General features: G+C 48.0%; 1 protein-coding gene across 1 annotated transcript; it reads left to right on the top strand.

Annotated features, from left to right (window-relative positions):
- Positions 1–8,942: 8,942 nt before the first annotated feature.
- On the top strand, positions 8,943–22,306 carry LOC136639072 (vomeronasal type-2 receptor 26-like). Its single transcript, XM_066613098.1, has 4 exons — positions 8,943–9,224; positions 12,689–12,916; positions 18,062–18,188; positions 20,854–22,306. The coding sequence occupies exons 1-4, from the start codon at positions 8,943–8,945 to the stop codon at positions 21,774–21,776; spliced, it is 1,560 nt and encodes a 519-aa protein (XP_066469195.1). The 3' UTR covers positions 21,777–22,306.
- Positions 22,307–25,390: the final 3,084 nt, after the last annotated feature.

The raw sequence follows: 25,390 nt of genomic DNA, 5'->3' as shown, positions 1-25,390 counted from the left end.
ATAACAATGCTTAAGAATCACATACAATGTCGCTCTGATTAGTGATTGCATAGCGCCTGAGCGGCAATTTGGATTGAATTGCTCCACGGGGGTCTTCTGAAGGCCTAAAATATCACGGAAACTTGTACGGCCTTCATAATTTCCTGGTACCTTCTGGGTCTTTGGAGAACCAGGACATTCTTTCTCCTCTGGGGATTCCTTTAAAAAATTTAAAAACAAACTTAATTTCTAACATTTCTGTCTTTCTAGCCCATTAATACAACAATAATGAGTTTCAATCATGTCTGTAAAAAAAAAAATGTTACCTGTGCAATCTTGACTGCCGCTGCCTCAGGATACTCGGTCACTGTGTGCAAAAGCACAAACCCACAGTCACAGCCGATTGGGGGGAAACACACACTCTTCATCCCACGCTAGCTTGTAAAGAAGCTCCATAGGTATTGGTCTATGAAATTCGTTACCGACATCGATTTCACAGCAACGGCTTTTCTTCCTTAGTGGAGAGCCCGTCAAATGCTCAGAGACTGAAGCTTGGTGGGGAAGGTTTTCAAACACTGATCTGAGCACCCGAGTGTTAGGCGATTCAGGGGGGGCTTTGAGAATCAGCGGGTCTGACCGGGGTCCCCCCCCCAGAAGGCGGCACGTTCTCCATCTTGGTCAAATCCCTAGCAGGGGTTTCAGACTCGGGGCATCTGGGGGGTCTCCATCCCAGCAGGCAAGAGGGTGAGCTTTTCAGAGGCAATGCCATGGCTGCAGCAGGCTGTACGGCTTTCTCCCTTCCCCGAAGGCCAGGGTCTTAAATACAGGGGGCATGCCCTGGCCTGTTTCCATTCCCCCTTTTCCCCATTGGGTCCCTGCAGTGGTCCGAGAGCTACGAAACCTATGCCTATTGGTCAATGGGGATGGGGCGAGTTGAATGAGGGGTCCCATGAACCCCTTTCCAACACTTCATTGGCGGGCTCCTTTTCCTGCCAAACCAAATGTCAGGATGCCAGAAAACCCCTTCCTAGTGGTCAGAGGGGGCAGGGCAAGTTGATTGAGGGGTCACATGAACCCCTTTCCTACTCTTCATTGGCAGGCTTCTTTTCCTGCCAAACCAAATGTTGGGGCGCCACAAAACCCCTCCCTAGTGGTCGACGGTCTTGGGGGGGTTGTTTGAGGGGTCACTTGAACCCCCTTAGGGGGTGGGATTTCCGGTAAAGAGGGGCGGGACTTCTGCTGTCAAGATAGTTTTGAAATGAAGTATGTACTATATACTACTCATGGCCACCAAGCCAGGGAGCAGGATGAGGATGTGGCTGGTGAAGACTTTGGCAAACTCCATTGCCTTTTGTTCTTCCATTGTTCAAGTGGGCATCTGTGCTGTCTGGCTGGGAATCTCTCCCCCATTCCCAGAGTCAGACATGCATTCTAAGTTTGGTCACATCATACTGCAGTGTAACGAAGGGAGTGTCACCATGTTTTACATTGCCCTTGGCTACATGGGCTTTCTGGCCGCCGTCTCCTTCACTGTGGACTTCCTAGCCAGGAAACTGCCCAGAGACTTCAATGAAGCCAAGTTGATCACCTTCAGCATGCTGGTCTTCTGCAGTGTTTGGGTGTCTTTTGTGCCCACCTACCTGAGCACAAAGGGGAAGTACATGGTGGCTGTGCAGGTCTTCTCCATCTTGGCCTCCAGTTCTGGGTTACTGGGCTGCATCTTTATTCCTAAATGCTACATCATTGTATTGAGACCTGAGCTCAATATAAAGGAGCGTCTAATTATTAAACTTAAAGGTGCCACCCAAGGTGCCATCTAATTTTGAAAACCTTCCTTCCAGTTCTGGCTGAGCATTTCTGTTAGTAAATCTAAATCCTTGCTGTGTGAGTGAACCCACCCCCAGAGACTACTGCAAAACCATTCTCCTTCCTACACCTACTCTGTGCAAGAATCTAGTAGAAATAAAGTATAATGCCTGTATGACATTTTGTTTTAATTATATACATTAAGGGCACGATCCAGAGAAGTACTTGGGCCAGAGGAAGTCCCTTGCGCTGGCCCAGGAGTGTCGCAAATGTTTCGTAAGGCATGTTTGTGCCTCCTTGTGAGTCAGCAAGGCTGGCGTATGGATGCATTCCCATCTGTGGAGGCTGGCACAAGCCTCCACACTGACAGAGGCACTGAGAATTGCATTGGCCAAGGTTGGTCAATGCAAGACTCTGGGATGGGAGAAGGAGGAGGTCAGAGGGAGGAGTTCTAGGGTGGGGGGAAGGCGGGCAGTGGGTGGCCCTGGGGGCCGGCGGTGGAGAGCGGGACTGGAACTTGGCAGTTGTGCAGGATCCCAACACCCGTTCCCAGAAAGCTTGGAGCGACTTGGGAGGCTCTTTTATGGCATGTTTGTGACCCTTCTGGGCCGGAGCAAGGGACTTATTTGAAGCTAACATATTTAAAGAAACTTTTATTAAGAAACTTGTGCTGGCCTAATGAAAATTAGGATTGTGCCCTTATACAAACAAGCCTTGCTGAGGAAGAATCAGCATGGTTTCTGTAAGGGTAAGTCTTGGCACATGAATATTTTAGAATTCTTTGAAAAGGTCAATAGGCATGTGGATGCTGGAGAACGCATGAACATTATATGTCTGGACTTTCAGAAGGCGTTCGACACAGTCCCTCACCTATGGCTACTGAGAAAACTCCACGGTCAAGGAATTAGAGGGCAGGTCCTCACCTGGATTAGGAACTGGTTGAGGACCAGGAAACAAAGAGTGGGTGTCAATGGACAATTTTCCCAATGGACAGAGGTGAAAAGTGGTGTGCCCCAAGGATCTGTCCTGGGACTGGTGTTTTTGAACATGTTCATAAATGACCAGGTTAAGCATCGAGGTGGCTAAGTTTGCGAATGATACCAAACTTTTTCAAGTGATGAAGACCAGAAGAGATTGTGAGGAGCTCCAGAAGGATCTCTCCAAACTAGGAGAATGGGCAGCAAAATGGCAGATGCATTTCAGTGTAAGTAAATGTAAAGTAATGCACATTGGGGCAAAAAATGAAAACTTCACATATAAGTTAATGGGTTCTGAGCTGTCTGTGACAAGTCAGGAGAGGGATCTTGATGTGCTGGTGGACAGGTTGATGAAAGTGTCGACCCAATGTGCAGCAGCAGTGAAGAAGGCTAATTCCATGCTTGGGATCATTAGAAAAGGAATGGAGAATAAGGGCACAATCCTATCATGCGCTGGAACAGGCAAGTCAAGAGGCTTGTGCTATATCCAGCGCAGGATAGAAGTCCAAAGTGGCTCAGACAGAGGTAAGGGGAAACTTTTCCCTTTACCTTTTGGTAAGGCACCTGGTCGCTGTGGTGGCACAAGTCCAAGGAGAGCAGAGCAGCTTGTAGCCACTCCGAACTCCACAGGAATGGGGGTTGGGATCTGGCATAATTGGTATGAGGCTCAGGACAGACAGGAGGGCATGCTGGAGCTCTGCCCACCAAACCAAGGCTCCTACTACTGCTTGTTGCATTGTATTGCTGGTTTTGCCACTAGACAGTGGGGATCTGGGGGGTCCCCCCAGTACCACTGGTTATCACTTCAAGTACCACTGGTAGTTCAAGTGATACAAGTACTATTGGTTCAGAAACACTGCTATAAATATGCAGTGGGAGAAAAGAAGAGCATGGAAAGCGGATTAAAGCTGTAGTGGAAATACAGCCCAGGTCTTCTCCATAAGCACCAACATGTATTAGTACAGTTCAAACATGGGAAAGTGAACCCTGCACCCTCAGACCAGAACTACTAGGCCCCAGTAGTAGGCCACCCAGTTCAGTTCACAGCATTCCGAGACCCCAATAATCAGTGCCACTCCTTGTAGTTTAGTGTGTGTCTGGACCATCTGGCATGAGTTCAAGTCTAGATGTGTTTTGGTGCTCTTTGGAGGTGAAATTAAAGTACAAATTTAAATCTGAAGCACAGAAGGGAAAGGAAAAAAGAGAAAAAAAAGAAAAATCAAAAAAAGGTCAGGCAAGTTTATTTCACCTGGGCTTTGTTTCAAAATCAGAGAGAGTGAAAGCCACTCCATGGATGTCTGAGCATTATTATTAGTAGAAGCAACAAATGAGGCTCTGTGGGTCTCAGATGGGCTCCCAGATAAGACCAAAAGAAGGACTCAGTGGGTCCTCAGCTGCAGGTTTGGGACCTGCAGTGGGTCAAACCTGCTGGTCCTAAATCTGCGGATAAAGAGGACCCTCCTGTATAACACTGTGCTGTGCTTTGCAGGCACACCTTCAGCCAGTAAATCGGGATGCTCGTATCTGCTGAAATTGAAGGGGACGACTGTATGTTAGAACTCCAGGACATCCGTGTGTCAATCTTCATAAAAAGTGTTACTTGAAGTGGTGCACGTTAGAAATTCAACTGGGGTGCAGTGGTATGATTTTCCATAGCATAGAGAAGCAGATTCAAAATGGAGCCTACATTTGGAGTGTAGCCCCCCTGCTCCCCCCCCGCCCCAGAGCCCTTCCTGTGCTGGCTGAATGTGCCACTCTTCCTTGCTAAACTGGATGAGGATCCAACCTTCACTCCTTGGTGCCACCTGCAGAGCCCCCTGGTGCCAGCTGTGGAGCCACCAGCTTCCAATTGAGGCAGAGACACTAAGAGCTGGCATTGGACCTGGGGCAAGATGCCTGATTGCACCCCCTTCCTAAATTTCTCAGTCCCTGTGGAACCTGGGGACCTGGGGATGGGACCGCCTCAAAGTTAGAACACTGCCAGGCTCATGCCTAGAGACACTTGCCATTGCGTGCAGTAGTGCCAGCCAATGGGGCGAATGTGCAAGTGGCAGCAAGGCTGGGGCAGCCACTTGGCTGAACCCCAGCTGGGGGGGGTGGCAGCCCACAATGGTGGGCCGCAGGAGGTAAAGGATGTCCTGGAAGATTCCCCACTGCTGGTGAGGTCAGCTGCTCTGCTTCAGGGTACAGTGCAGAGAGAGCTGAATGGGGATCCAGAGTAGACCCCCCGCAAGCAGCCACCCGCAGGCCCTGTACACACCATGGCCCTGGATGAGGTCACAGTAGAAAAGCCCATGGAGAGCTCCTGTTCATGCTTCAGGGCCCATGACAGTGCCATCTCCTAGTCCACTCTGGGGGCCAAGGCTGCCTTTGCAGGCTTTGGGTGTGGATGCAGGGTGTCTGTCAGGGGTTTGTGACCTGCTCTCCCTGAATGGACATGCCTGCCCAGGCCCTATCATTAAGCTGGTGAAGACCAGAAAAATCACTTTTTTCTCATTCATTAGCTGAAAGCGACAGAAGAGAGAATACACAAAGTTTGGTCATATTTATGACTGACACCTTATGTCTGACATCTCTGCACTTGTACTCTCTGTTGATCATGCCCGATGTAATTGGTACAACTGAGGTGACCTATTGAGTGCATATGTGATTTCCTGGGATACTGTAGTCCTGCTAAGCTACTCCTTGCCTTGTTCATGGAAGATGACAGCTGAGCAGAGGGACATTTCACAAACATGTTTTCTCCAGTCATACACCTGCGCATGGAGCCGCACAGAGAGTTCAGGATGGTGCAAGAGCGACTTTGTCCCTAGCAATTATCAACAACACTGTGCTTTATTCTTCTCCTGAGCAAAACTCAAGGGATTCTCCCAAAGGTAACATCTGAGAACAACTGGAGAGGGAACTTTCTGTACAGATCTTAAAAAGACTGGTGCAGACCAACCTCCTACATCGATAAGAGCCAGAGTCAGATTCAGGGCATGTGGGCTTCTGCCAATGTGGACTTCTACATCTTCCCTTTCAGATCCAAAGCTCTGACTGGGCTCCAATTAACCTAGTAGTCAGTGTGGCAGGGGTTCTCAGCAATGCTGCTGCTGCTTTTGTTTTTGTGGCTGCCCCTTACTCCCTGTGGGATGCTGAAGACAAAATGCCCTCTTAGCAGGATCCGTGATCGAAGTCGCCCATTGAATTATTACAAGCCAGGAGACTACCAGATCAGTGGGCTCATCTCGACAACAAATACTCTATTTCGACCATATGTTTTCTCTGAACCTCCTTGGAACAGATTTACAGCGTAAGTAATTAGGTGGGGATGGCGTTGCAGCTGCTCCACCGGATTTGACCTATAGATCAAGGCCAGTTTTCATTGCCTGCATTTGTGCTTGGCAAATCATCTCCTGTTTTGTTTGAAGGGAAAAAATTTGTGGGGAGGCAGGAACAGTTGTCAGCACCTCCTCACACAAGCTGTGCCTTGAGAGGTTCGTGCCAAAGGATAACAACATATTATTGGACTATAAGGTTTCTCTAGCACAGTGGTTGTAACACGTTTAACACCGGGACCCACTTTTTAGAATGAGAATCTGTCAGGACCCACCAGAAGTGATGTCATGAGCAGAAGTGACATCATCAACAGGAAAATTTTTAACAGTCCTAGGCTGCAATCCTACCCACACTTACCCAGGAGTAAGTCCTATTGACTGTCATTGTTAAAAGAATATACATAGTCAGGTAAGGATTGATAGTCAATCCTATTGACTATCATTGTATACATAGTAGCTTGTTAAAAGTCCAGCTCTGTAACATTTCCCCAAATGCAGTCACAGACCATGGTAGCATCAGGTCTAATCTATCAAAAATAAAATATTGCAATGAATGGGGACCCACCTGAAATTGGATTGCAACCCACATAGTGGGTTCCAACCCACAGTTTGAGCAACACTGCTCTAGCATATTGTATAGCTTCCTGCTCCAAACTCTATGCTGCTCTACTGCAAGAGCAGACATGCGGATTGGGGAGGATGGTTCTTTCTCCTCTGAAATACCCGTGAATGCATCTCTTGACACTTGGAGTGTGGGGACAGCAAAGGGCACTCAAGGTGTTTGAAGTGCAGGAGAAGTGCAATCTATAGCCATTGCATCACCACTGCCTATGAAGTTGTGGAAGAAATGAGAATTTGGGGCATTTGAATTTGCATGCGCTGCAGGGAGCGGGGCCACTTACAAAGGAGCCCTTCTTTTATTTTTACTTGGCACTGGTTGTTCTGGAATTTGAAGTCCCAACGCTTCAAAGAACTGTCTGAAGTTACTGTGTAAGGGCCCAATCCTGTCCAATTTTCCAGTGCCTGTGCAGCTGTGCCAACTGGGCATGCACTGCATCTTGTGGTGGGGCAGCAGTCACAGAAGCCTCCTTAAGGTACGGGAACATTTGTTCCTTTACCTTGCGCCACTTTGTGGTTGCACCGGTACTAGAAAGTTGGATAGGATTGGGCCCTAAGTCATCAAGTTAAAAGGAGGCAACTGTATTTTGAATGATGGGAATGTACTGATTTGTGTCTAGTTTACAAGCTGCTTGCTTCATTTCGGCACAGCGGCATTTTTCCATGATCCCTGCCTCCTTAGTAGCAAGCACCAAAAACTACACTGTTCTCCTTGGGGCCAGTGCCCCCCCCCCCCACCATAGGCAGGACCTCTTCTATGTTTGTGTTTTATTTGGTTTTGGTCATTGAGGGTTGTGTTCTTCAAGTCACTCTGCTCTCAAATAAACATCTATCCTATTTAACCTGCAGACAGGTATCTCTTCTGGGCCTACACACGTACACAGCACAATGTTGCGATTTGTTGTTCTGCATCAGACACTGAGGCAGTGGCGTAGCTAAGGGGGTGCAGGGGGTAGCAGTTGCACCAGGCATCAAGCTTTAGGGGGGCAACAAGCTGAGCTTGACACTAGTGACCAAAATTATGAAAATCTTGGTATGTATGAACAATACCATCATGTTATATATCATTGGAAAGGTAATTTAATGCTGAATGCAGTGCAACAAACTGAAATGGAATATCTGTATTCTATCAAAAGTTATGGCCAACTAACTAGAAAATGAAAACACAACTGCCTTATGGAACAAAAAGTGAATTTGCTTAACTCCAAACTGACCTGTGAGACTGATTGTTCTACGTGCCAATGAGATATTGTTATGATACAGCATGGAACCAATAACTTTTCATTTAATTGATTGATTGATTGATTGATTGATTGATTGATTGATTGATTGATTGATTGATTAAATAAATAAATTTGATTTTGTCATGCGGGTGGGTGGCTACAAAATCTTTGACCTCAGGCAGCAGGTATATACCTTAGCTATGCCACTGACTGGGGGGAGGCAGCAGAGCAAGTGGGTGGTGAGCTGCTGGGGAGAGGAGGTGCGTTCCTCCCAATTTTCACTTTTTGAAAAGTCTGGGTGTGATGTCACTTCCAGTTGTGACATCACTTCCAGGGTAACATTTTGAATTTGGCACTGGGCTACACGAACATTAGCTATGCCACTGCAATGAGGTAAAGTAAAATCCAGAAATTTCTGTTAATGTCACTGCACCCTTTCTGCAAAAGAAGAAGTCATTTGACTCATGTTCATTGAACGTGTTGCCCTTGAAGCCCAAAGGCAGGGTGAGTTTCCTTGCCTGGCATGCCCAGTCCCAACTGACCCCGCTGAGGGAAGGTGTAGCAAAAAAAACCTTGTTTATTGCTGATACCAAAGCAAGGCAGCAAGGAGGCATAGCCTCAGATCATGCCCAAAGTTCAGCTGGACGCAGCCAGTCTTTTATACTCAGCTCAAAGCAATACAATTCAATAGGCAAAAGTTCAGAAAATTTCCATCTCTGCCTCACTCAAGTTCCCCCTTTACACCTCCTTTTGGTTGTTGCTCTTTCAAGATAACGCAGACCAACGCCATTATGGGTTACAAGCCATGATGTATCTGTGCAACCTCCTGATTTTAGAAATGGGCTGTGTCAGAATGCCAGTGCAAGGGAGGGCACCAGGATGCAGGTCTCTTGTTGCCTTGTGTGCTCCCTGAGAAACTTAGTGGGCCACTGTGAGATACAGGAAGCTGGAGTAGAGGGACCTATGGCCTGATCCATATTCAGGAACGTGAGACATATTTTTCTTGCAGCGTAGCAGGCATGCGTTTCTGGGACCTCCTGCCCTTCTTCTTTGCCATTCATGAGATCAACCAGAATCCTCGGCTCCTGCCCAACGTCTCTCTGGGCTACAACGCCTACGAGAACTATTTCAATGCAAGACTGACTTATGAGGCCATGACAGACCTGCTGTCTACTGGACAAAAGAGTCTTCCAAACTACACCTGTGGACGGAGGAATAAACTGGTGGCAGTTCTGGAAGGGGCTGACTCTGTGATCTCTAGTCAGATTGCAGGCATGTTGGACATCTACAAAATCCCACAGGTAGGAAATACAGGTGGGTGGGTATGTGTGGCTCAGACTCATCTAAATGCACTTCATAGTTGGAGCTGAGTGATGTTTGCAAAAAGAGGTTAGTCAAGGTTTGGAAAGAAAACAAAGGCAACGGAAGGTGGGAGAATACACACCAAGCAGAAATCTCTTATTCAGATCTGATGTAACTCTTGTGGACGGAAGGATGTTCCCAGAACTCAGTTTGTTCCTTAGTAGATGTTCATTAGTAGATGTCTGCAGGCGGTTGGGGTCTGGATGAGGTCCGATAGATTGAGGCTGAATCTAGAAAAGACAGAGGTCCTTCCTTGATGCAGGTACTGAGTCATCAGCCTGCTCTGAATGGGGTTGCATTCCCCCTGCAGGAGCAGGTGTGTAGTTTGGGCGTGCTCCTGAATTCACAGCTTTCCTGGAGAGCCAGGTGATGTGTCCCTGTGTCCAGGGATGTGTTTGCTCAGGTCCAACTGGTGTGCCAGTTGCGGCTGTACTTGAGTCGATCGGACCTGACCACAGTAGTCCATGCCTTTGTGACTGGATTGGATTCATGTAATGTGCTCTATATGGGGCTGCCCTTGACGACAGTTCGGAAGCTGCAAATAGTACAGAATGCAGCGGCCAGGGTGGTTACTGCAGCTAGGTGAATGACTGCACCTGCCTGAAAACCTTATCTGACTCACTAGGCAAATGCACAAACCTCAGGGCTTCCTGTCACTAAGGGAAAACCAGGTCATTTAAGGCCCAATCCTGAGCCCTGCGGGCACGTTTGCAAGAACTGGGCCCGCCTTTCGCTGCCCAGTCGTTTCTCAGACCACTGAGCAGCAGAGAGGTGAGAGGGGGCATGGGGGAGGCAGGGGGAGGTGTCCCAGGGCGAGGGGAAGGAGGGGAGAGGAAAGGGAGGAGGTGTGGCATGGGGAGGGAGTGGGGAGGGAGGGGGCGGGACAAGCAGAGCTCAGCTCCATCAGATCAAGAGCCGCCACAGAATCAAGTAATCACCTTGCAGGGCTACTGCCCTTACTCGGGGGTAGGGGACAAAAAACAGCAGTGGCTCGTGCTCTGACCATCTCAGGATTGGGTTGCCTGGCTGCAACCCTGTGACCCTCTCCTGAGAGTAAACCCCACTGAACACAATTGGATTTAACTTTGAGTAAACAAGCATAAGGTTGGGCTGTGAGGCCACCAAGGAGAAACATCGTATAAAATCCTCCAAGGCAACTTTTCTCAAGGTACATTCTTAGGAATCCTGGGGCTTCCTGAGGCCTCTTTTGTCCTGCAAATGAAACTCCAACTTTTTCCTTTCCTTCTTAGGTCAGTTATGGTTTTGTGAGTCGTGATCTACAAAATAAAACTCCATTTCCTTTTTTGTTCCGAATGGTGCCCAAACAGGAACCCCCATACCTGGGCATTGCCCAACTACTCTGGCATTTCAAGTGGACGTGGATTGGTCTCCTGGCTCCAGACAATGACCACGGAGAAAGTTTCATCAGCACCTTCACAGATGTGATCAGAGAGAAGGGTCTTTGTATTGCCTTCTCAAAAAGAATCCCAGCGCTGCATGTGATCAGTAGTAAACATTTCAACATGGAATGGTTTCTGATGCAGGACCAAGTCAATGTCGTTGTTTATCATGCAAACCCTCAAGCTATGTTCACTCTAGCAATGCAGATTACAACATTTGAAATAAGGAAGCCAACTGCAGGGAAAGTTTGGATTGCAGTGACTTTGCAGGACCTCAGCTTGAGATTGTTTTACAGAGTGGCTGGCATCCGGCACTTCCACGGTTCTTTGTCTTTCTCAATTAAGGAACACAAAGGCACAGAATATGACAATTTTGACTCAATGTTGTCTGCCATCCAACAGTTTGGGGAAAAAGCATTCCATTGTTTTTATTCAAGGCCTGCATTGTCTGTGAAAAGCTGGACAAGATGCACAGAGAAAGAGAAAAGGGAGATCATGCCCCAGGATTTGACTGAAAAAATCCTGTCTCAGGACAGTCACAGTATTTACAAGACGATTCAGGCTGTGGCACAGGCCCTCCATGCTGCATTCACATCCAGGACACAGAATCAGAGGCCAATAGCAGGAGCCCGAAGGCTGGAGCATGAAATGATGCAGTCGTGGCAGGTATTTCTGTTCACAATCTCATTTCCCGCATCTTGTGGTGGTGAACTTTGGGACAGTTCTTTGGGAAATCCAGTTAGCGAGATCCTAGCAGGGGTTCTCTTTTGATCCTGAAGCAGAGCAACATATTTATTTGGACGAATTTGAAATGCCCAAAGTCCAACCCTATGGAGGTCCATTTTAGAAGTAACCCCATTGTGTCCAATGGGGCATACTCCCAGGAAAGATTGCAACATTTGTGCCATGTGCAGTTTGGCCCTTGGCTTCTCCTGTAACACTCCTTGTTTAGCTGAAGTGGGTCTCTTTCCAACAACAATGGAGGATTCCTCCTTGGCTCCCCTGTGACTGTAGCAGACTCTGCTCTCCAGGTGAATGCCCACTAGGGAGATAAAGCAGAATATAAATTTGTAAATAAATAAGGGAGCAATCCAGAGGTGCCCTTGAGCCAGCTCAGGTCCCTTGCACTGGCTTAGGAGGGTCACAAACATGCCGTAAGGCATGTTTGCGCCTCCTCGGGAGGAAGCCGGGCTGGCACACGGAGCTGACACAAGCTGACATAGGCCTCTGTGCCGGCTTCCTCAGTGAGGCTTCAAGCCTCTGGGGTGGGTGGGGAGGAGGCAGGAGGGAAGCGTTCCTGGGTGGGGAGCAGGAGGCGGGATGGGATCCAATACTTATGCTGGTTCTCAGGGAATTTGGAGCAGCTTGAAGCCGCTCTGCTGTCCTCAGACCTGTGCCACCTCAGGATTGCACATGCCCAATCTCATCTGATCTTGGAAGCTAAGCAGGGTCAGGCCTGGTTAGTACTTGGATGGGAGACCACCTGGTGCTGTAGGCTTATACCATAGTCTTTCGAGACTGAAGGTTGCCAACCAGGAGACCCATAGGGGCAAGGGCGCCTTAGCCAGAGGTAAGGGGGAAAGTTTCCCCTTGCCTCTGGCTGAGATGTCTTGGGCATCTAACCTGCTGGATACAGCGCGAGCCTCTTTGCTTGCCTGTTCCAGCGCAGGGTAGAATTGCGCTCTAAATTTGCTATAATCTACCCCAAAAGAAAGAAAGAAAGAAAGAATGAAAGAAAGAAAGAAAGAAAGAAAGAAAGTTCATCCTGGTAAGAGAGCTCAAACTGGCTGCATCTGACTGGGCATGCCTCCTGGTTGGCATGCAGCTTCTGAGACCTGTACCCTCTGCTTATGTGACAATGGGAGGGGGATCAGCAGAATACCCCATGCTGCCAGGCTGCTGATGCAGGGATCCACTGTTGCTTTGAGTCTGCTTCACATATGTGCAGGTACAGCTCTTCCACTGGGCTGGAGTGAAATACTTTTTCTGTTTCCTAAATGTAGCTCCACCCTTTCCTGAGAACCTCCCACTTCTACAATACTTCCATGGAGGGAGTTTATCTGGATGAGGAGGGCAATGTGCTGGCTGACTTTGACATTGTGAACTTTGTGGCATTCCCCAATCAGTCCACTGCAAGAGTCAAAGTTGGGAGTATCGAGAGACAGAACTCCCCAAAGATCAAGTTCACCATTGACCAAAAAGCCATTCGGTGGTCCAAGGGATTTAACCAGGTAGTGAAACCGAATGATTTCCTTTTATCCCCCTTAATAACATTAGCCGAGCTCAAAAATCTGTTTTGTACTGTACATCAGTGGTTCTCAAACATTTAGCACCGGGACTCACCTTTTTAGAATGGGAATCTGTCAGGACCCACTGCAAAGAGATCATCATCACTGAGCTGCATGAAATCCTCTGTCTCTGCTGGAGAGAAGGTGGAGTATCTCAAGACATGAGGGATGCAAACATCATCACGCTGTACAAGAACAAAGGCGACAGGGGTGACTGCAACAACTACCGCGGCATCTCTCTCCTTAGCGTTGTAGGAAAGCTGTTTGCCCGAGTTGTACTATAGAGGCTCCAGGTACTTGCAGAGAGCGTCTATCCAGAATCGCAGTGTGGATTCCGAGCCAACAGGTCCACCACTGAAATGGTATTCTCCCTTAGACAACTGCAGGAGAAATGCAGGGAACAACGACAGCCACTCTTTATAGCCTTCATAGATCTCACAAAGGCTTTCGACCTGGTCAGCAGAGACGGCCTCTTCAAGATTCTCCCCAAGATTGGATGTCCACCCAGGCTCCTCAGCATCATCAGATCTTTCCACAAGGACATGAAGGGCACATGACATCCGAAGCGGAGTGAAGCAGGGCTGTGTTCTTGCACCAACCTTGTTTGGGATTTTCTTCGCTGAAGCAGGCCTTTGGAACTGCAACAGAAGGCATCTATCTCCGGACCAGATCAGACGGAAAGCTCTTCAACCTCTCCAGACTGAGAGCAAAATCCAAAGTCCAGCTGAAATGTCTGCGTGACTTCCTCTTTGCCGACGATGCAGCTGTCACTACCCACTCTGCCAAAGATCTCCAGCAGCTCATGGATCATTTTAGCAAGGCCTGCCAAGATTTTGGACTGACAATCAGCCTGAAGAAAACACAGGTCATGGTTCAGGATGTGGACTCACCTCCCTGCATTACAATCTCTGAGCATGAACTGGAGGTTGTCAATGACTTTGTGTACCTTGGCTCAACGATCTCCGACACTCTTTCTCTCAATACCGAGCTAAACAAGCGCATCGGTAAAGCAGCTACCACGTTTTCCAGACTCACAAAGAGAGTCTGGTCCAACAAGAAGCTGACGGAACATACCAAGATCCAGGTCTACAGAGCTTGCGTCCTGAGTACACTTCTGTACTGCAGCGAGTCATGGACTCTTCACTCACAACAGGAGAGGAAACTGAGCGCTTTCCACAAGCGCTGCCTCCGACGCATCCTCGGTATCACCTGGCAGGACAAAGTTCCAAACAACACAGTCCTGGAACGTGCTGGAATCCCTAGCATGTATTCACTGCTGAAACAGAGACGCCTGCGTTGGCTTGGTCATGTCGTGAGAATGGATGATGGCCGGATCCCAAAGGATCTCCTCTATGGAGAACTCGTGCAAGGAAAGCGCCCTACAGGTAGACCACAGCTGCGATACAAGGACATCTGCAAGTGGGATCTGAAGGCCTTAGGGATGGACCTCAACAAGTGGGAAAGCCTGGCCTCTGAACGGCCCGCTTGGAGGCAGGCTGTGCAGCATGGCCTTTCCCAGTTTGAAGAGACACTTTGCCAACAGTCTGAGGCTAAGAGGCAAAGAAGGAAGGCCATAGCCAGGGAGACAGACCAGGGACAGACTGCACTTGCTCCCGGTGTGGAAGGGATTGTCACTCCCGGATTGGCCTTTTCAGCCACACTAGACGCTGTGCCAGAACCACCTTTCAGAGCGCGATACCATAGTCTTTCGAGACTGAAGGTTGCCAATACAGGACCCACCGGAAGTGATGTCATGACCAGAAGCAGGAAAATTTTAGCGATCCTAGGCTGCAATCCTATTCACACTTACCCAGGAGTCAGCACCATTTACTATTATTGTTAAAAGAATATACATAGTAGCTTGTTAAAAGTATAGTTCTGTAACATTTCCCCAAATGCATTCACATACCATGGCAGCATCAAGTCTAATATATTAAAAATAAAATATTGAAATGAATGGGGACCCACCTGAAATTGGATTGCGACCCACCTAATGGGTCCGGACCCACAGTTTGAGAAACACTGCTATACGTGATCCATATGATTCATATAATCCATTAAGTGTAGCTCTCCTGTCTAATAAATTTGACTGATCTGTGATCCATAGGGGATAGGATTCCTAGCTAATAAGATGAGAATCTAAGTAGCACAAGCGATATGGAGTTGAAAAGATGAGGGGAAACCAGCGGCTTAGCTAGAGGGGGTAAAAAACGCTACAAATGCAGCAAAGGTCTACGTTTTCAGGGAGCCTCACCACAGCATGCAAGGGGCCCATTCCCCTCCCCTTAGGCACCATTTCAGGCAGTGAGAGCGAAACAGAGGCGTCCCACCTCTTCTACACAGCAGTTTGGCTCCCTGCATAACTTAGCGCTTTGCACCCCCTCTAGCTACACCGCTGGGGGAAACAGGCAGAATGTGATCCAGCCACACAGTCAAGTCAATGCTGCTGCCTTTAAAGCAATCCCTTTTGCCCACTAAGGAAAAGCACTCCAGTCCAACCAGTGAAGGGCCAAACTACACATGGCACAGAAATGCTGTGTAAACACGCAAAGTCTTGCACTCTTAAACCCAAACCTACTTAACTCCCTGCACAGCAATGCAGCCACACCAACAGGGCACATCCTGCAGGAGAGTTTCAAGCCACAAAGGCCTCCTCAAGGTAAGGAGGCATTTGTACCTTTGCCCTGGGGTCAGCTGTCACAGCCTCACTGGGTCTACTAGAACCTGCGCTACCTATAGAGCGGTCCGAGTGGACGTGGAAAGGTGGATCAAGGCAGGGAAGGGGAGAGAATTTCAGCAGCAGCACTGCTGCTGCTGCTGGCCCATTTCCAGCCTTCGCCCACCCTTGCGCCTGCCCTGATCTCTTCGCCATTCCTCTCCCCCCTCTCTGTTTTGATCACATTCACCCTGCACCTGCCCCTTTTCGGCTGATGGAATCAATTTCAGTGACTTGGTGCAGTGCCTTTTTTTATTTATCTGGGCTATTTTTTAACCTTAACACTGCCTTTTTGATGGGCTTGTTTTAAAGGACTACAACTCACTCCAAGAGGGATGAAATGATCTAGACCAGGGGTGTCAAACTCATTTCATGAACAGCATTCATGACGCCTGCTGAGGGCCAGAAGTGATGTCATCAGGCAGGAAGTGATGTCGTTAAACAGATCATAACCAAAAATAAGAACCTTTTCTCACTTAGGAAATCATTACCTTCAAATGACAGAAGAGGAATTATGCAAATCTTGATCATATTTCAAGAGATAGGAGAGCACAATTTTCATGCGGGCTGCCCTTTCAGCAGTAACATCTCAGCACTGATCAGCAGCTGAGAGCCTGAGGGCCGGATAAAAAGCATCTGCGGCCACATCTGGCCCCCGGGCCTTATGTTTGGCACTCCTGATCTAGATCTTTAAACAAAGAATAATGCCTGATAGCCAGCTGTTTTCAATATCTTTCTGCCAACAATCTTCAAATTAATTACACTAAATCTAAAATATTGGAAGTATCGTTCCTGAGTTTTCCATGGCAAGGTGATCCAACAAGTTAAGACATTTAGGTATTTGGGTTTGAATTTCCACTACAAATTGTCATGGGTCCCTCAATGCATTTCAACTATTAATTCTGCTAAGCTTTCATCTCAGGCCATATTACGCTTCTTTTCCTCAAAAGGTAACTCATTTGTTCCAGCAGAGCTGCGTATTTTTAATGCCAAGACTTTAGCCCAACTCCTTTATGGGATTCAAATTTGGTTGCCGGCCTACAATCAGGAAGTCAAGGGAGTTCTCTCAGCCTTTTTATATAAGATCCTTGGCTTAGCCCACTGCATTCTGTATGTGGCCTTATGCCTGGAGGCTGGGCAATATAGACGAGCATTTAGCTTGGGCCAGATTTATCAAGTTCTGGCTCAGTGTTTGCTTCAATGCAGGGCAAGCTCCTCTTTTCCAAGCCTTACTCTTTGATTCCCTGCAATCTACTGGTTTTCGTTGCTTCATCCTTAAAATCCGCTCTATTGGCCGCTTCCTGGACACTTTGGGCAATGATACTATGAATAGGAACAGCATGAGCATCTTGCGCAGATTATGGGACACTGAAAGCCAGGAAATTAATGCAGCTGCTAAGAAGACCTCTTTCCCCCTTCAGCTGCAGTTGCCATTGGTCCTCGGTCGTCTTCCCAGATATCTGTATCTGTTAAATGATCCACAGATCTATTGAGCTTTTACACTTGCTCAATGTAATGTGTTTCCATCTCGTGTGTTAGAAGATACATTTTGTCAGCGTTCTCAGATTTCAACCAAATGCACGTGTAATTTGGTGGCTACGGAATCCTTGGCTCTTATAGTACAGCACTACCCTTATTATATGGATATGAGAAGAACGTTTCCAAATTCATTTTTAGATGGTCCTTCATGGGCACAGGATGACGAAATCCTATGTTTGCTTCCAGCTTTTACTGACGCGCTGGTCATAAACCAACTGACTAAACTAACCATTTTCAACCACTGTGCCGTGGCACACTGGTGTGTCGTGAATGGTCTGTAGGTGGGCCACAGGAGTTTGGGGGAGGGTCATTTATTAGTAGAGTCATTGGGGGATGTGAACCCCCCCACCAACAGTGTCGTGTGCCTTGTCAATTGTCAAAAAACGGATGGTGTGCCTTGACAATTTTACTACCTTGTCAGTTTGCTGTGAGATGAAAAAGGTTGAAAATCACAGTGCTAAACTTTTGCATGATAGTCTAACTAGACGCAGAACCATATTCTCCATCCACCCTAACAATTCTATTTCTTAGGCAGAGTTTGTTTGTATTTTGCTTTGTCTGTTTTGTTGGTGTGTCAATGCCTAAAAAGGGTTTTGAAGTGAAATTTAAAAAGAATGAAAAGTATCAAAAAAGAGCAAGTGGCGCAAAAAGAAATCCATCAACTGAAGAAAGTGAAAGCTGATTTATTTTTTAGCTGTGCCATCTTATGTGGCAGTGCACGCTGGTGAAACGGGTGTTTTGCTGGTACAGGCTCTTGATAGGATTGGGTTGTAAGGCACATTTGCACAAACCAAGCCTCCTGACTCATTTTCCTGACATTCTTTGTCTTGTAGACTTTGCCTCATTCTAGATGTACAGAAAGTTGTCAGCCTGGATATGTTAAGGTGATCAACGAAGGGGAGCCGGTTTGCTGCTATGACTGTGCTCCTTGCAAGGGGGGGACCATCTCTACCCAGGAAGGTAAGTGGCTCAAGGGGAAGGGGCTGCCCATGAGGAACAAGGCAAAGATCACTTCCCAGAACACATTAGGCCAGGGGTGCTCAATAAGTCGACCGCGATCGACCGGTAGATCCCAAGGCAAAATTAGTCGATCGCGGAGCCCTGTCTCTAGGCACTCACTCACACACACACACACACACACACAGAGGGCTGGCAAGCCGAAGTCACCCAGCCAGGCTCCCCCCCAAACTCTGCCCCCTTGCAGGAGCCCCCGAGCCTGCGAGGCGAGGCTGCTCAAGGTGCGTGAGGATTGTGCTGGCCGCAGGGCGGAGGATCGGGGCCGAGGCTGGCCGGGCAGCTCCGGGTGCCTGGCAGGCTCCCTACTCCGCCCCATGCCGAGGGTGTGTGCCCCGCGCTCCTCCCCCTCCTCACACCCCCCCGATGGGGGCCAATGGGAGGCAGCAGGCCAGGCACGTCATGCGGGAATGGGTGGTGCCCTGCCATGGGAGCCACTCTGCTGCAGCTTGCTGGGCATCCGCTCCGTCCCCTGCACCATGATCACCTCCCACTTGCTGGCTACTTCTTCCATGAGTTCAACCAGGATGTCGTGCAGCGGGTGAGTGGCCGGGAGGCTCTGCGTCCTCCAGCTGGTGGAACTGCAGCATCTTCCGCAGGGGGAGCAGGCTGAGGCTGCCATCCTGGCCACACTTTCCTGGGAGTAAGCCCCATTGACTAGAATGGGACTTACTTCTGAGTAGACATGCCTAGGAGTGGGCTCTAAGGCTACAATCGTATCCACACTTTCCTGGGAGTAAGCCCCATTGACTATGATGGGACTTACTTCTGAGCAGATCATGGTATTGGGCTCTGGGACTGCCATGCTATCCACACTTTCCTGGGAGAAGCACCATTGAGTATAACCATTTCCACATCTGACACCTCCTCTGCCCGTCTCCTCTCTCAAATCCCAGCTTTTCTTCTTCCTGGGATTCATCTAGCAACTCCTCCAGCGTAGCAGAGAAGAGTCACTGACTGCTGCCTAAGCTTTTGCTTGTGGCCAAAGCCCTATTCAGAACAAGGGCTGGGGTTAAATGAGGACGTGCCAGCCAGGGCCATCTGGGTTTATCAGGAGAAAGCATCCCTTTGCAGGAGGAAGGAGTTTGTCCTATTTGTGAGGACACCTGGATAAAGGCATTTATCCTGGGAATCTGGATAAATTGATGTTGATGTTTTCAGTTCTCTGTCTTGGGAGGTGAGAGCAAAGGGTGGGCCTCCCTCTCCCTGCTGGTCTCGGGGCACAGCCACAAAGAGTTTGGGGGGGGGTGGGGAGTGGGGAGCTCCCCCCCGCAGTGCAGCAAGGCTGGGCATGTGCCTCTTGGGGGGACCTGTGGCTGCCCCCAGTATGTGGGGTGGGGAGAGAGGAGAGGCCTCCCGTGTGCTTCCTGAAGCAACTGGTGGGCCACTGTGGGGCACAGGAAGCTGGACTTGGTGGGCCTCCTCTGACCTGGTCCAGCAGGGGCTCCATACATCAAAGGGGTGTCTGTCAGATGCTTCCTTCCCCCCTGGTAGATCTCGGGGCCTTGCTGGGTTTCAAAGTAGCTCTCGAGCCAAAAAAGTGTGAGCACCCCTGCGTTAGGCAGTTTTCAGACTTGTCTTTTCTTGGCTGGTACAGTAGTGGCATACCATACTATAATACATTTTGTAATGTGAGTTGAAATATATTTCTTTAGGCAATTGTGGGGAGAAAAGAATGGCAACTGGGCTGGCCCTAGGAGCTGTAGGGATCAATTGGAAATGTTTTTTGCACCCCCCCCCCCCAATAGAAAACATTTATATTAAAATGAGCACTTAAAAAGTGCATATAAGTTGATTGAGCAAATTGCTGTTCTATATTATCTGGCACCACTTCTCCAACCAGCAGTGGCCAAACTTTCAACTTAAAGGCTCCTGAACCTTTAACCATTGTGTAGTGGAGGGAAATTTAGCAGATGTCTGTGAGAGGAGAAGCTACACCTGCTGAAATTCCCTCTTCTACACAACTGTTAAAGGTCCAGGAGCCCTATAGTTGAGAAGTTGGCCCCCGCTGCTCTGGAATGTGATTCTGGGCCAAACATGTATCTTGACACCAAAAACGTTTGAACTTCTCCCCAGCCATTGATGCTGTTGTTTTGATTCCTTGCACCCTGTAGACTTTTTACTACACCTGGACTCAAACTTGACCAAGCTTCCACACACCATGAAAACTGCATTGAAGACCAAATATGGCCCAACCTGTGGTGAAGCTGGCCCCTCTTGCACCCGACACCCACCTCAGCTCCCCTGAAGTGTCTGACCCATAAGTAATTGTGGGTGATGATGTCACCACCAATTGTATTTGGGTTATGGTGCACTTGAAGCGGTTGCTTGCCATGTTGCGTGACCAATGTCTTTTTAAACCATTTTTCACCTTTTGGAGAAAAAAAATACAAAAAAGTCTGTATTCACCTGTTCCCAGAGTATGCATCAGGGGAGGGAGGGTTTCAGGAGAAGGTTCTGTAGCAGCAAGAAGTGTCACTGCTGCTTTTTCACCTGTTGCAGCATGTTCCTCTCAAAGATATTTTACTTAGAAGATCACATTGTAGATCACAGATTGTTAAGAATTTAGGGTAGGCATCACTAATGCTAAAGTCACTCTTGTGCTTTGCAGATGCAGACCATTGCACCAGCTGTCCTGAAGATCAGCATCCAAACAAGGATCGAGGACAATGCATCCCCAAAACTATAATCTTTCTATCCTACACAGAGCCTTTAGGGATCATCCTTGTTTTCTTTGCTCTGTTCTTCTCTCTTAGCACTGCTTGTGTTTTTGGAATCTTCATTAAGTACCATGAAACTCCAGTAGTCAAAGCCAACAACCTCAACCTCACCTACATGCTCTTGCTCTCCCTCCTGCTTTCCTTCTTGTCCTCCCTTCTGTTCATTGGTCAGCCCCAGAAGGTGACCTGCCTTCTCCGACAAACTGTCTTCAGTGTCATCTTCTCAGTTGCCGTCTCTTCTGTGCTGGCCAAAACAATCACTGTGGTGGTGGCATTCATGGCCACCAGGCCAGGGAGCAGGATGAGGAAATGGCTGGGGAAGAGCTTGGCAAATTTCATTGTATTTTCTTCATCCATTGTTCAGGTGGGCATCTGCACTGTCTGGCTGGGAATCTCTCCCCCTTTCCCAGACTCTGACATGCACTCCCAGCCTGGCTACATCATACTGCAGTGTAATGAAGGGAGTGTCACCATGTTTTATGTTGCCCTTGGCTACATGTGCTTTCTGGCCTCCGTCTCCTTCACTGTGGCCTTCCTAGCCAGGAAGCTGCCTGGAGCCTTCAATGAAGCCAAGTTGATCACCTTCAGCATGCTGGTCTTCTGCACTGTGTGGGTGTCCTTTGTGCCTGCCTACCTGAGCACGAAGGGCAAATACACGGTTGCTGTGCAGGTCTTCACCATCTTGGCCTCCAGTTTTGGGTTACTGGGCTGCATTTTTATGCCCAAATGTTACATTATAGTACTGAGGCCTGATCTCAATACCAAGGAACATCTAATTATTAAACTTAAAGGTGCCACCCAAGATGCCATCTAATTCTGGTTGTGCTTTGCTGTTATTAAATCTAAATCCTTGTTGTGCGAATGAACCCATTCCCATAGACTATACAAGACACTTCTCCTTCCTAGACATACATTTATGTCTTTATTATTAGAGCCACTTCCTGGCTGGTATTTTTGTCCTGGTGAACCCAGTCCCAGGTACTGTTACAGCTCATCTATCTTTCCTTCATATACTTTATGCAAGAAACTAATAAAAATAATTAAAGTACATTTATACATAGAGTAAATATATGATGCTAGAGTGGCCACATGACATTTTAATTGTTTACATATATGTATCTATTCAGCCCTTTATGCCCTGCCATTTATGCTACTTCTGCCTGATCCCAATACAAAAGCATATCTAAGACTAAAACCTAAGGATGACCTAATATGACATCTGATTTTGAAGAATTTCCTTTTAATGTGGGTTGTGCTTTGATGTTTGTAAACCCAAATACTTGCTGCGTGCATGAACCCAGTCCCATGTACTGTTGCAACACTCCTTCCTTTCCTTCACAAACTCTATTCATGACTGTAGTAAGGGTGAATGTACAATGATATTAGAATAGCTGTAAGACATTTAATTTTCATTGTTTGTGTTAATTTATCTGTTTCATCATCTTACTCTGCCTTTCTACAATGAAATGGGTAGAGGTGGGATTTTCGATGGCAATGAAATAAAATCACGTAACACTGCTCTCTGCACTTCTCACGTTTGCAAAAAAACCCCAAAACCCTAAATCTGTCAAAAAAAATGAAACCATTCTCTAACACCTCTACATGCAGGTGGCTGCAGCTACTGACTTTATGCCATATCAACTACCTATAACTCTTTTAAAGTGATTATAATTTGTAATTATAATTTATAAAAATGCTCCCTTGGAATAAAAACACATTAACACCACTTCCTGCACGCTTAACTTTGGGAAATACTGAAATCCACCAAAAAATAAAACAATTTTCACCTACCTCTAGAAAAGGGATTGGAACTCAGCTGGAACATCTTTTTGAACAAAAACAATTTTGGTAGAGGGTGGAAAATAAAGAAGGCAATAAGGGACTCATGGTGAAGGAAATCCCATCAGGCAGGGGCTGTGACCATATAGGTCCTGTTATGTCTCATTGTCAAATAAACATTAGAGGGAGGGGATCACAGGAGCAGGGTCTGTGTTGTTAAATGAAATGGGTGGACAGATTTATGATGGGAGAGACAGGTCCTCAGATGTCCTGGTTCCAGACCAGTAGAGACTGTAAAAATGCCCGGCTCCTTAAGTGGTGTCTGGAAGCACACTTGAAGCCAATGGAGATGCTACAAAGTGGGAATTCTATGCTCCGAAATAGGGACACTGACAAGAATTTGTGCTGCCACCTTCTGCACCAGCAGAGATTTCCAGACACTCTTCAAGGACAAGCTCTTCAAGGGCAGCTCCACGTTAACACTTCATCACAGCCTGGTTCCAACTAGACTTGTGTTAAAATGCCTAATTGAAATTAAGGGATTTTATGGGGGGGGGGACCCTGCTTTCACTTATGCTTTATCCCAAGGGGACGTTCCATATCAAAGAAGAGGAACAGACATAACTAGTTATGCAGCAAGCTGAAGGGAGGACAGAGCTGAAAGGGGGGAGTCAGTCTGCTACAGCATCATTGGTTCTAGGATTTGGAGTGGTTCAGGTTGCCAGTGCCATGTATAGTTTGGCCGTCAGCTTTTCCTGCAACTCATACCGTTTAGCCTAGGTGGGTGTCTCCCCATCACTGGAGGATTCCTCAATGGCTCCCCTGTTACTGAAAGAGATGCTGTAGCTTATCCACTAGAATCCGCCACTAGAGAAAGGCCCTGTCCATATAGGGGAATTCATCCTGCTAGGAGAGCTAGCATGGACCCCATCTGTCTTAAAATGCGGCCAGACTGGCCTGTAGCTACTGAGATCAGTTATATAATAACGGCGGTGGGTCAGCAGAATGCATTATGGTTTCAGGATGATGCTAAGATTCACTCCAGCTTTGAGTTTATGGGGTTACTGGGTTGCATCTTTCCCCCCAAATCTTATATGATTTGTCTTCTTGTCTTGAATTGTCTTGTTGTGCTCTGTTGTCTGACAAAATCTGGCATCATTATGTTTTTTGGTGCCTTCCGTTCCAGTGAGGTTTTATGTGCCTCAGTGGGCGACGATTCAGGAGGGGCCTTACAGCTGCAGGACGTACTTATTACGGCTGACATGGTCATTATCACCCTTCGTCGTTCGAAAACTGACCAGCGGGGGGTGGGTTTTAAAGTGCGACTGGGCCTCGCACAGAACCTAGCCTTGTGCCCGGTAAGGACACTTTGGTCTTATTTGGCTGCGCATCCTACGGTTCGGGGTGCCTTGTTCTGCCATGTTGATGCCTCACTTGTTACGTTTTTTCCAGCTTAGGGTCCTTTTTCGCAGGGCAGTGGCGGACCTTGGGTTTCGGGCAGAAGATTACGGCCTGCACTCTTTCAGGATTGGGGCTGCATCGGCTGCATCGGCCTCCCAGCCCGGGACATTCAGAGGATTGGCTGTTGGCGCTCCTGCGCATTTAAATATTACATCAGAGAGCCTGACGAGTGATGAACGGGATTGGCTCAGCCATTTCCCCCTCCCATGGTGGTAGGGGCGAGAGGTGATGCAGACACCACAAAAAATTTTCCCGGCGCGGCCTGTGACAGCTGTTGGGCGCTCTTTGTACTGGTGTTGCCAGGTGTTTATAGTGGCACTGCCACATGTTCATGTATTGCACGCTAATTTCCGGGCTTGTCCCGTGACAGCGGTTGTGCGCTCACTTGCACTGACTTTGCCAGGTGCTATATAGTTAAGTGATGCCTGTTTCTGGAATTGTGATTCCTGTTTTTTCCTGTCCACAGGTTCCAGGGCGGGAGCAGTTCGGGTCCTTATCTGCGGCCACTCCATTGTTTTCTGGGCAAGGAAGAGGGCGGCCTCCAGTAGCTTTGGCACGCAGTTGCAGCTCGGTTCCTTGGCTACTGTGCATTGGGTTGCACGGTGGGGAATGCTGTGGGGTCAGCTTCTTCCTGCTTTTTATGCGTTTGTGCATGCCCATGCCCTGCCTCACATCGTTGTTATTCATTTGGGAGAGAACGACCTGGGCCAGAGGACGACTCTGTCCTTGAGGCTTCAGGCCTGCAGCGATATTCTCCACATTAGTCAGCGTTTTCGCGGGATGGTCATCTTATGGTCTGACCTCTTGCCTCGCAGGGTTTGGTGTTATGCCTCTAATGTTAAAAAGATTGAACTGGCCAGGAAGAAGGTAAATTTGTATGTGAGGCGGGCGGTGCTCCTTTATGGAGGCGGTGTCATTTCTCACCCAAGCATCAGTCAATTGTTCAGAAGCGATGGAGTACACCTTTCAGTGTTGGGCAATGATGTTTTTCTTCTTGAATTGCAACAGGGCCTGCGGAAATTTATTTCCGTGTGGGGCGGTGGGGCCAAGCACTAGGCGGACCCCCTGGGTGGCAGGTGTTGTGCGGGTTTTGGGTAGGTAAGGTCATAATGGTGTACACCGCAGGGTGGCAAGGGCCAGGTGGACTCCAAGCTTGGTCATGCTGGCATTCCTGGCTGGGTGACGCAG

This window comes from Tiliqua scincoides, chromosome 2, assembly GCF_035046505.1.
Source record: "Tiliqua scincoides isolate rTilSci1 chromosome 2, rTilSci1.hap2, whole genome shotgun sequence".
In the NCBI taxonomy this organism is placed as follows: domain Eukaryota; kingdom Metazoa; phylum Chordata; class Lepidosauria; order Squamata; family Scincidae; genus Tiliqua; species Tiliqua scincoides.
The sequence above is the reverse complement of the archived record's forward strand: the minus strand, read 5'-3'. Positions and strand labels throughout refer to the sequence as shown.

Excerpts from the sequence above, each read along its gene's own strand:
- LOC136639072 (XM_066613098.1), top strand. The coding sequence starts at position 8,943 with ATGCGTTTCTGGGACCTCCTGCCCTTCTTCTTTGCCATTCATGAGATC. Across the intron at positions 12,917-18,061 it reads GGTCCAAGGGATTTAACCAG|ACTTTGCCTCATTCTAGATG; the intron begins GTAGTGAAACCG and ends TTTGTCTTGTAG. Across the intron at positions 18,189-20,853 it reads GACCATCTCTACCCAGGAAG|ATGCAGACCATTGCACCAGC; the intron begins GTAAGTGGCTCA and ends TGTGCTTTGCAG.